At 42.5% G+C, this 12,275-nt stretch overlaps 1 protein-coding gene across 3 annotated transcripts in view; it reads right to left on the bottom strand.

Annotated features, from left to right (window-relative positions):
* ELMO1 (engulfment and cell motility 1) overlaps positions 1–12,275 on the bottom strand; it is a 584,995-nt gene that overhangs the window by 457,858 nt on the left and 114,862 nt on the right. For 2 of the 3 annotated variants that reach the window (XM_025292040.3, XM_025292041.3), the window contains exon 2: positions 6,868–7,017. In XM_025292040.3, the coding sequence (XP_025147825.1) occupies positions 6,868–6,945 (78 nt within the window). In that variant the 5' untranslated portion in view covers positions 6,946–7,017. Of the gene's footprint in view, positions 1–6,867; positions 7,018–7,299; positions 7,442–12,275 lie in introns of those variants that run through there. The other variant, XM_006053724.4, reaches the window with a different exon arrangement.

Below are 12,275 nucleotides of genomic sequence, written 5' to 3'. Positions count from 1 at the left end.
AGGGGATCTTCCCGAACCAGGGATTGAACCAGGGTCTCCGGCATTGCAGGCAGACACTTTAACCTCTGAGCCACCAGGGAAGCCCAATCTGGATTCAAATCAGTAACATCCTATCTGTGTGATCTCAGGTAACTCGGAAAAATTATGAAATGAGAAGTGTAAAGCCTGCCTTGCTAGGCTTTAGGAAGGGGATGAAGTACTCCATGAAGGGCACTTATGACACTGCCGGGCACATCATATGTGCTAACTGGATGGTATACGTTATTATTAGTATTACCACTATTACTAGTACTATGTATAGAATGAGTTAAACTCCTGTGTCAAGCACAAAAACTTCAATGTGCTTTATGCAATGAGTGAGCCATTAAAAGGTCCTGGGTAAATCAAATTTATGCATATTGAATTATATCTTAAATATATTACAGAAACAGGATAGCTTAAATATACTACAGAAATCAGATAGTTGAGGGGAACCATGAGCAATCATTTTGTGCACGCTTGCCTAAAAACACATGCATCTATGTTCCTTTTAGAAAAATAAAATCTGCAACCATGTATGAAGAGGGGTTGCTATTGTAATTTCTTTCTGTTTGAAGAATGGAGAATACCAATGTTTTATTCTTATCTTTACTACCCACGATTCAAGCCAAAAGTCATCCCACAGAAAGAGACCAATGTGATGGCCTGCAGAATACAAATGTATATAATACAGACTGACCACCAGAAGCTTATAATCTACTTCAAAAGACTTAGGCACATTTTAAAAATGTAAATAACATCAGGCTCAAGTTATGTTAACTGTAAACAAAATCTACAGGCAAAGAAAATGATATAAGGAATTAAAAGGATGGGACTTCCCTGACAGTCCAGCAAGCAAGACTCTGTGCTTCCACTGTAGGGGGTAAGAGTTTGATCCCTAGCCAAGGAACTAAGATCCATCATGCTACGTGGTGCAGCCAAAAAAAAAGGGGGGGGGGGGGTAGGGATTAGAAGGATGGAGAAACAACTGCATTACAACAGAACTGAAAAAGACTTGAGCAGAAAGGAGGCTCTGTGTGATGTTAGCAATGCCAAGATTTAGAGTGGAGGGAGTAAGAGAGGGCAGAAGAAAAGTGCATGGGGGAAAGAAAAGTGCAAATATGGGCAGGGACACACTCGTAAAGGGGCGGTTTGTCCAAAGCAAGAGGGTACTTGAGAACTGCTCACAGCACGTGCATATACCTTGAACCTGGGATAATGTAAGAGAAAATCACAGCAGGACATGAAGGCAAGCCAAGGAATCTGACAAGTCTCAGGGTCACCAGGAAGCTCAAGGATCATCCATGACTTTTTCTTTTAATTGTGGTATACCTTCTTCAAACCAAATCTTTCCCCCAAAGCATCCAAAAGCGAGAAAAGGGCAACAGCCACTGCTGTGGCAGAAGTGGGCATGGAGAGTCTGGAGGCCTATGGCACACACCCCTCACCCTGAACCATTTGAGGAGGATCTGCAGAACTAAGGTTGAAAACCATGCATCTCGTCTCATCATCCCTTCTGGGCAAATACACAGCAGAGAATATCTGAGGCCTAGATTGGACTGGTGGCTTTCTGGCTTCAGTGTACTCCTTGTAAAGAAAGGCATGGGGGGCAGAACAGAGGCAGGAGGAAGACAGTGCAGCAGACAGAAGAGCAGGTGGCAAAGAGGTGGGAGAAAATATTTTGGAGAAATACTAGGGAGCCAGTGAATATTCCATAGCATGAACCTGTCGTGTGGCCAATTAGCATGTTCCAGAATATTAGCAGGTGGCCAAGAGGTGGGAGAAAATATTTTGGAGAAGTACTAGGGAGCCAGTGAATATTCCATAGCATGAACTTGTTGTGTGGCCAATTAGCATGTTCCTTTATTACTAGGTGATGCCTCCCTCCCTCTTGCCCTTTAACTTTTTCTCTTTCCTAAATATTTACAAAGTCACACAGAAAAAGAAGGAGAAAGGTAGGAAACTGTTCACGATGGAAAGGCAAGTAAAAAAGAAAACCTGAGCATCTCATTCTCTTATTGGATCAGAACTTGCTTAAATGAGCAGCAGAAAAGCCTTTGCATGCATGCTAAGCCACTTCAGTCATGTCTGACTCTTTGTGACTTTATGGACCATAGCCCACCAGGTTCCTCCATCCATGGGATTTTCCCAGCAAGAATACTGGAGTGGGTTGCCATGCTCTCCTCCAGTCGATCTCCCCAACCCAGGAATCAAATGCACATCTCCTGTGGGTCCTGCATTGCAGGCAAATTCTTTTACCGCTAAGCCACTAGGGAAGCCCAACAATGCCTTTACTGTGCAATTACTCTGAACCGGGCAGTATCCTATTCTTTTCATATATTTTCTTTAATCTTCACAATGATCATAGAAGTGGTGACTTATTATCTTGACAAGACAAAGATAATGAGGTTCAAAGAGGCTAACTGGGTTCTCACAGAAAGGGGGCCACTGGGCCCACTCCACAGGTTTAAATGTCCCGGAGCCCACATCGTGTTTGTTAGGACACACTGCATTATGCCTCTTGTCAAAGAGCTAGGAGTTCTACATGCTTGACCAAAAAATATCTGTTCAGAAAACATTAGGTTAACGGGAAGAGTGGACAGGAAGCCTTTTTGGCTCTGTGTATCCAGACAATGATCACCTAAAACCGCAAATGGTTCCTGAGGTTGAAAGCCAGCAACAGGCAGTGAAGACAGGAGCAGAGGCCGCCGCCATGAACAAAGAAGCTAGATGACAGCTCTTTTGAGAGCCTCATATGATAGAGCAGACTTCACTTGTAAAAAGTTCCTCGGGGCTTTTCCTGTGGAGTAGAAACACAGAACTGTCTCCTCAAAATTTAGAATGAAGATAAACCAATCGACTCCAAGTAGACATCCCCTGTAACCGGGATGGGCCCTGACTGAGCAGACTCCATCCCCACTCAGGAATCTCCCTCTCCCAGCTAGTCATTAATTATTCACTTATATAGAAAGGTTGGTCAACAGGCACTAGAAAAAAAGGTATTCAGAAATGGAGTAATTCAGGCTCAAGGTGGTTTCTCTCGAGCCCCTGCAGGATGCAATGAGGGTGACTCTGCTCTAGATTCATTTACTGCTCGTCGCAAACCAGATCAAGGGTCCACCCAAGGTCGGCAGAATCACAATCTCTGCAGTGGGCCTGGGAGTGGGCCTGGGATGTTTGTTTCTCACAAGCTGCCCTGACACACTCAGGGTTGAGGACCACCAGTTTAAGTTGATAGATAAGGACAACACAGTGTGATAAGTGGAGGGATACTGGAGGTTTGGGGGAGAAGACAGAGCAGCCATGCTTGACCCAGCTTCCACAAATACCTTGTAGTGAAATGGTAGCTAAGAGCAAAGGAGCAAACATAAAATGTGATGGGAGAGAAGCAGGTGATGTGACCTTTATTGAACAAGGTAGAAGATTAGGAGAAAACTGCCCAAGTCTTCCTTGCTTGTGCAAATACATTTCCGATCCTTGTGCCAGCTTCCAACTCAGTCAAGAAACAGCACCTGATAGCAAGGCTGCCACTCAGTCCAGCTTCAGCCACTGCAGGGCAAAAAGAGACTGGGTCTCTTAACACCTTGTGGAGGTCTCCATATGGCATTAGCAGGAGGTCTACAATTTAGCCAATGGTTGAAAAGTTCGGTCTTCAAAGTACAGTACAAACTTCAAACACAGAAGGCCTGTGTTTGTGTTCTGGTCTCATTGACTAGGAAATCATCTAACTTCTAAGAACCTCAATATTAGCATCTGTAAATTTAGAACCATCACAAAGAATGAGATAAAGCAACTTTATGTACCTCTTGACGTGATGCCCTGAAGAGGACCCTCATCTCTCCTTTCTGTCTGCCAAAAATGCAAAACATGCATCTAATTGAAAAGAAACACTGGGGAAACCCAAACTGAAGGCCATCCCACAAAATACCTATACTATACTCTATAGAACTTCCTAGGTCAGGAAAGATAAAGAATCTCTAAGGAACCACTCAAGAGCCGTAAGACCAGAGGGACATGACAATAAATATATTGTTATGATTGATCCTTTCAGGATCCTGAAAGGATGTCAGACTGAGGAAAATACCTATCAAGGATCTTATTGGAATAACTGATGAAATATGAATATGGGCTTTGGGCTCTGAACCAGATGATAATGTTGAACTAATGTTCAGTTTTCTGGTTTCTATAAAGAGAGTATGGTTATGTAAGAGAATGATTTTGTTCTTAAGGAGGACACATTGATTATTTAGGGGTAAAGAGAGATGCTGCCTCTAAGTCACACTCAAATGGTTCAAAAGGGGATATGTATACAAGAGAGAAAAAATAATGAAGCAAAATATTAATAATTAGTAAGTCTGGATAAAAGGTAGACAGGAGTTCTTTGTACTATTCTTGTCATTTCTGTGTGTGAAACTGTATTGAAATAAATTACTCCTCAAAACTATCAGGCCATGAAAAACAAGGGAAAGACTTGGAAACTGTCAAAGACTGGAGAAGACAGAGGAAACAAGATGGATATATTAGAGTGCAGTTGGTATTCTTTATAGGATCCTGTCACAGAAGAAGGACATTAGTGGAAACACTGATGAAATCCTAATAAATTTTGTAGTTCAGTTTCTAGCAATCTGCATAGTTGAAGCAAATGTACCACAGTTATATTAAGATGTTAACATTAGGATAAACTTAGTGAAGGGTGTACAAAAACTCTCTAACAATCTTTGTATTTTGTCTGTCAATCTAAAATTGTTCCCAAATAAAAAGAATATTTTAGAAAGATTATTGACACACATACAACAAAGGCCATCCTCAAAGGCAGGGACAGGACACTGATTCCACAGGCCCCTAAGAGTATATATCAGGAATTGCTGTCTTAAATAAGAGGTTTCCAAACACCCTTGGCCATGGCAGAATCAAAAGGAAATAGTTTACCTGAACCACTGACTTAGAATCTCTGGAGATGGGGCCCCAGAGAACATTTGAACAAGTGCCCCAAGTGGTTCTGATATGGCCTCGGGCTTGGGCACAGGTATCCAGCTCAATATTTCTCAGACTTAACTATACAAGGAATCCCCTGGGGACCTTGTTAAAATTCACATCTGGGTCAGGAGGTCTGGGTAGGGTCTGAGAGTCTGTATATCTACTGAGCTCCTAGGTGATGTTCAAGCAACTGATCCTCAGCCCCACCTGCAGACAAGGCAAAGCAACAAGACAGAATGGGCCTGAGTCCATGACACTGGAGCATCAGTGTCATGTCACTGGAGCATGCCAGCCCAGGACGGCCCTGTGAACTTAAAAGAAAGAAGGAAAGAAGGTGAAGTCACTCAGTTGTGTCCGACTCTTTGCGACCCTGTGGACTGTAGCCTACCAGGCTCCTCCATCCATGGGATTTTCCAAGCAAGAGTACTAGAGTGGATTGCCATTTCCTTCTTCAGGGGATCTTCCCAACCTGGGGATCAAACCCAGGTCTCCCACATTGTAGGCAGACGCTTTACCGTCTGAGCCACTAGGGAAGTACTATGGACTTGGGAAGTCCTATGGACTTGAGAAGCCAACTTCTATCTCTTTGAAACAATTGTCTTCTTGGGTTGTAGACAAACATAATCCTAACAACATTTAGTCTTCACCAAGTAGCCCCAGCCATATCTTGCAGTAATATTCCATGTGTATCCTCTCTCAAACAGCACGTGAAAAAGCGTAAACAACTGTTGTCTGACACAAATGTATGTAAAATTACTGAGTGCGCTTCTCTAGTTCCATGGATTGCTTCTAAAGTCAACAAAATCTGCCTCAAAGAGCAGTTACAATGACTATGACATGTTGGTCTGATGACACCTTTTATACAACAAAATTTACTCTTCCTTACATTCATGCTCAAACTCAACTAATTCTCATTTGGCCTTTATAATTTAATGAATCATTTGGATGCACACAGTATCTTACAAGTCCTCCAGTAGTCTTCAACCAGATAATAAAATCTGACCAGAAAAAAAGTTTACAACATAATCATAAAATAGTATCAAGTACATAAAAAGTAGAGTTGCCATGGTACCCTAATTTTGAAAATGTAGAAAGCCATCCAGAACCCCATACTACATGCTTTATGAAACCCTTAAGCATATACTAGGTCTCGAACTTTTTTGTTAAGTCATTTCTTCTAGAATGACAAAAGTAAGCTCCCTGAGATTGCCTGCAATCATTTACATCATAAGACTCAGTACCCAAGCTAAAGGATGCTTCCATAGGTAAAACCATGCTAAAAATCTTTGTGATATTTTTTCATGCAGTAAAAATTTACTGGGCATTTTTCATATACCAGACAATACACTAGAGCCACAGTGCGTTTAACTCTAATAAAGAAATGACAACTGGCTAGGACCCAAGACCCACCCCTCTATGCTAATTTCATAATCAAAATAGTAATAGGACAAAGTCACATTGTACTTGTTGGCTGCTTCTGCAAAAACCAGAGAAGAGTGACCCCAAAAATTAAGTTTTGTGTTGTCTATAATAAAACAATCTACTCATAGTCATGAGTCTCTGCAAGGCAGTGCTGGGACAGCTCCACTGCATCAACTGCCCAAGTCCAGTGCCCTCATCCCTCCCGCCTCCTTCACAGCTTCGGACACAAAACCTGTATTGACTCACTCTGAGTAGATGTTGGACAAGTATAAAAACCCCATCCTTCGCCACTACATGTCGTACAGAAATCAAACTATACTGTAACTATTATCACACCGATTTTTCAACACAGCCAGAGAGAGAACAGGAGAAAAAAGAACTAAGTCTGGGAAAAATTCAGAATAGAAGGGAAACTAAAATAACCGCCAAATGACTGCCAGTCTTACTAACCTGGTCGATCTCCATGAGCTTGGGGTAGGCACCTGGCCATTCTATGGCCACCTTGACGATGTCCGCGGGCGGCGGCATTGCAAATTCCAGGAACGTCCAAAGCCAGTGGAAGTGGGATTCTACAGTGTAGACGGCTGCACGTGTCTACACCTAATGAGGAATGACAAAAAGAGAAAGAGAAGTCGCTCAGTACAAATACAGGGTGAATTTTGCTTTATCACTTCCTGTTTTCACTGGTGGTTTAGGTACAAGAAACGGCTCTGGGTGCAGCAGACTCAGGGCGCCAACTGCACCGCTCAGTGGCGGCTCCCCAGGAGGCAAGGTTGAGGAGGGGAAGATACCAATGCCCTGGGCTCAGAGCCACCGGGAGATGAGGCGCTGGCGAGGGATAGGCTCCCAAGTCCCCAGTGTGAAGCAAGGTGGAACCCTTACCGCCCAGTTCTGCTCTGACCGGTGCCCGGGGTCTGAATGAGCCTGGCTCACTCTGCCCAGAAGCACATGCGAACTCCTCGTGCTCAACAGTCTCCGGAAGGACAGATTGCCCAGGAAGTCATGGCCAGGAAGCAGCATTTCTTTAAAGTGTTTTCTGGGTGTCACAAATAGAGCTCTGCACTATAGCAACAAGGATATCATGAGGAAGGAGCCACGCCCCACGGTTCACACACATGTACACAGACCCTCCCTCCCCAAGGCCAGTTCACAAGAGGCGAAGAAAATTAACTGTGGTGGTGAATACAGCATTCAGAACAGACCTTGAATTCTCACTGGAATGAATAGTGTTGCTTACACAAAGAAAGTAAGATTAATCCTCTGCTGCCTCTCTCTCCCAGACTCCCTCATTTCTTTAAGAATGACTTTTTTTTAACATAATATTTTTGAACAGGTAAAACATTCATGCAATTCAAAATGAGAGAGAGAGTGTGTGTGTGTGTGTGTGTAAAGACAGTGTGAATCTCCCTCCTCCTGAACAGATATAACTTCCATCCCATCCATCCAGCTAGCCACTATTAATAGATTTTTATGTGTCCCTCCAGAATTTCTTCATGTAAGTCAAATGTTAAAACATATATTTCCAATTTTCTTTATATAAAAGGCAGCATTCTAGACCCTGTTTTATTCATCTCATGTGTCTTCTAAAACCTTCTACAGCTGCATAGTCATTCTTTGTATAGAAGTGTCTTATCTGAAGAGCGAGTCCCCTGCCATGAGCCACTGGGTGATCTCTCACCTCTGGCTGTTATAAACAAGCCTCTGGTGAATAATCTTATGCATACATCATTGTGCTCACTTGCAAGTATACCTTTACAGTAGATTCACAGAAGTAAAATTGTTGGGTCACAGGGTATAAGCAGTTTTAGATTCTGATACCATCTCCAAATATCCCTCCCTAGTGAGAGTTGTACCAGTCTACCCTCCCTTTAGCAATGGATGAGTCTGCCTATTTACACAGACTCACCAACAGATTGAACTTTTGCACACCTCCATGCATTGAAAAAATATATCTCAATGTACTTCCAATGTCTATTTCTCTTATTGTGAGGGAAGTTGAACGTAAAGATGTGAAGTCCCAAGTCTACTTTACTGTGAACTGAAGTAATACTTTGCCCTTTTTCTACTGGGTTCTTGGTCTTTTATTCAGAAATTGATCTCTGTATAAAGCTTCTAGTCAAACATATGCAACTGATTCTTTATCAAACCAGAGTGGGGCTTGTCAGTTACTAACCCCTGTCTGCAGCAGTTGGACATGGCTAAGATAATAGAGATAACAGAGCTAACAGTGACAGCCTAATGTCAGTTAATAATAACAACACAAGCAGTGATATAAATAACTAACTTCACCAGAGCTGACAAGTAAAGGAAATGAACCAAAACAAAACGGCTGCCCCTCTGGCCAAGGATGATGAAGCCAGCCTGGTGTGAAGATAATCAGTGCTAACCAGCAGGAGCATATCTCCAAAGCAGTGGTTCAGTGGCTCATTCAACAAATAATTATTAAGCCTAATTCTGTGCCAGCTGTTTTCTCAGTGCTGGGGATACAGCAGCAAATCTGCACCTTAGGTGGCATCAAGGGACATGGAGAGAAATAAATCAGGGAAGGAGAATCTGAAGTCTGTAAGTATATCTGTGTGGGAGGGGCAGGATGCAGTCTTAAATAGGGAAACCAGGGAAAACTTCAGTGAGAGGCAGAATGTGAGCAAAAGTCTATGAGAAGTGAGGAGGTGAGTCATGCGAACACTTGGGGAAATCATGTCACAGGCCAAGAGAGCGTGTTGACTGAAATAAAAATGCACAACCTAAAAGTTGAGAGTTATGTTTTATTCAGTGGATGTTCTTAGGACTTTGAGCCCGGGAGGCAGCATCTCAAATCACCCTGAGTAAACTGCTCCCAAGAGGAAGCAGTGAGCCAGGATATATAGTTTTTGCAACCATACCAGGAAGTCAAAACAAAAGATTACTGTTAATAAAAGAATACTAGATATCTCAAGTTAAGGAATTTAGTGCTTCTCTGTATATGGTAAGATGCAAGAGTCTGGGTTCACTGAAATCATTCTTTGATGTGCACCTCAGCTGTCTGGGGCCAGAAGTGCTTTCTCATAGAGGAGGGGAGTGGCTGCAGTCTGCTGGCTGCTAGATGGCAGACATTCCTTGTTTCCTTCCTGAGTTCCCTCAGGACTCACATTTGGGCCAACTGTAATGTGGTGGCTAGATCCTTTCTTTACCAATATAGCAGGCAATACTTTATTTCTCAACTAGCAAGTGCAAAGGCCCTGAGGGAGGAGCATGCCTTACCTGTTCCTGAAACAGGTGAGGGGCCAAAGTCAAGTAAGTAAGAGTAAGAGTAATAAGAGTGAGTTCCAGCAGTTTGGGGTCACAGTGTGGTAGGTTCACTCATATACTCTTGACCCTGCTAGACATTCCTACGCTAACTCTTGGTCTTAACTTCTAAAGAAGAAAGTTCATGTCCATGCATATCTATCTATTCTGAGTATAAATTAGTACAACTTTCCAGAGGTATCTTTGGCAAACTGTACTCAAAGCCTTAAAATTCTATATTCCCTTTGAGTAATTTTACTTTTCTAAGATGTTTCTTTAAGAAATAACTATTAACTCAACCATAACAACGTCAATTGCCATTTTGGTTGTAGTTCCCAAAACTTGAAAACAATTGAATACTCAACAACAGAGACTGCTACATAATTATGGGTCTCATAAGTACAAATACAAGCAGCCAGTCTGCACTGGGACAGATTTCTTCATAATCTGTACACTCTTTTAATTCACTTGAGAATTCCAAGGATAGTGTATTTTATCTGTACCACATCACTTCAATCCAGGATCCATACTGAATTACATACCCTAGAATAAGAGTTAAGAAAACAAGTTCTAATGTGAAAACAGACTCAGTGCAAATATCAGGTAACACTATTCAAACCAAAGAACACATAATCGTGGTGGTGAAGAGAACAGATAATAGACAGTAGAAATAAAAATGCATTTTGAGCAATTTCCTCCCAACTCTACACAAAATAGTCTAGAGTTACTTTGAAAGAGGTCATCTGGCCTTCCAGGAATCAAAGGCCAAGTGTGCTTTTTTTTCCCTTTAAAAGATATTTATTTCTCAAAGACTGTTCAGACAAAACCTGTTGAACAGGTGAGAACAGAATAACACAGTTCTCCTTGTGCCTCCGTAGAGAACAACATAAGAGCAGTGTACAAAGCAGCCATTGAGAGCAGAGAGGCTGGGAGCACCCCTTGGGAACTCACCTAACCAGCCCAATTAGTCCTCATCAGTTTTCCCCACATTAACAAGCAGCAGAGATGGGGTACAGCCAGGTTCCCATGGGTAGAGTCAGGTGTACAACTGCAGAATGAATAATCCCATCCACCTCATTATCCTCAGAAGTCCACATTTTATCCTCTTGAATTTATATTTCCACGAAGAAACAGTTAGCTTCTATATATAGTCATGTTGCTACTGATGAAATTCAGAAGAGAAGGTTTCTAGCTCAGGTTTTCTCACCCTTGTAAGATGTTTAGCAGCATCCTTGGCCTCTACCCACTAGAGGTCAATAACCCTCTTTAGCTGTGACAGAAATGTCAGAAATGTCTCCAGACATTGCCAATGTCCTCTGAGGGGAAAATCATCCTCCAGTTAGGTGTGAGCTGCCAAGTTCTCAGGACTTCCCTGGTGGCTCAGATGGCAAAGAATCTGCCTGCAATTCAGAAGACCTGGGTTCAATCCCTGGTTCAGAAAGATCCCCTGGGAAGGGAATGTCTACCTAGTATTCCTGATGCAAACAGCCAACTCATTAGAAAAGACCCTGATTCTGGGAAAGATTGAAAGCAGGAGGAGAAGGGGATGACAGAGGATGAAATGGTTGGATGGCATCACGGATTCAATGGACATGAGTTTGAACAAACCCTGGGAGATGGTGAAGAACAGGGAAGCCTGGTGTGCTGCAGTCCATGGGGTCACAAAAAGTTTGACATGACTGAGCATCTGAAGGACAACAAATTCTTACCTGGGAAATCTCATGGACAGAGGAGCCTGGTGGACTACAGTCCATGGAGTCACAAAGAGTTGGACACGACTGAGTGACTAACACATGCCAAGTTCTCTGGGAAGATACTAATGATCAGGGCAAGCCATGGCTGAAGAGACACAAGACAGGCTCACCAAGAAACATGAACATTCAGACCCAGTGCCTGGTCAGGCATCACTGAGATCCAAAAGTATTTCTAAATTTCAGTCAACAAATGCAGTCTCCTGGCATCTGTGCATCTTCAGACACAGTGCTCACAGCTTTTGAGTCTTCTGATCAACCTCTCCCAACCACAGCTTGGAGCACTGTAAGGCAGGGTACACATCCTGATCCCAGTTACATACCAGGGCCCACAGGCATCTCATGCATGGTGTTGGCTGAATGCATCCTTTCTACAACTGACATCTCATCAGAGCTACTGGCAGTAAAACTGAGTCTAGTCAAAATTGTCCAGTAAATATAAGCTGCATGAATTTATGTAATATACTCCTTGATATAATAATTGTTATGCAAACTATAATTTCAGAACCACTAAAGGGCAATATAGGCGAGCTCTTTTTTAACCACTCTGCCTTGTGGTCCTCCCTACCTAGGGAATGAGTGGAGAATTCTACAAGGTTCTGGCTTGGTTGCTGATTAATTTACTTTATGCCAATACTAAGATTCTACAACCTTAATATGCATGTCAAAGGACTTGTTTACAGTTAAGTAAATTAAATGAATAAAAAAGGAGTCACTTCTTACTTGAAAGTGAGTTACCAAAATCCTCATGTCAGATGTAACCCTGAGCAAGTTGAAATTGTCTTTATTATTCTGCTGAATGTCTCCTCCTTATCTTTGGGTCACGTATCTGATACAATGGAG

This window comes from Bubalus bubalis, chromosome 8 (assembly GCF_019923935.1).
Source record: "Bubalus bubalis isolate 160015118507 breed Murrah chromosome 8, NDDB_SH_1, whole genome shotgun sequence".
NCBI lineage: Eukaryota > Metazoa > Chordata > Mammalia > Artiodactyla > Bovidae > Bubalus > Bubalus bubalis.
Note: the sequence above shows the minus strand (reverse complement) of the source record. Positions and strands in the feature narration are given on the sequence as shown.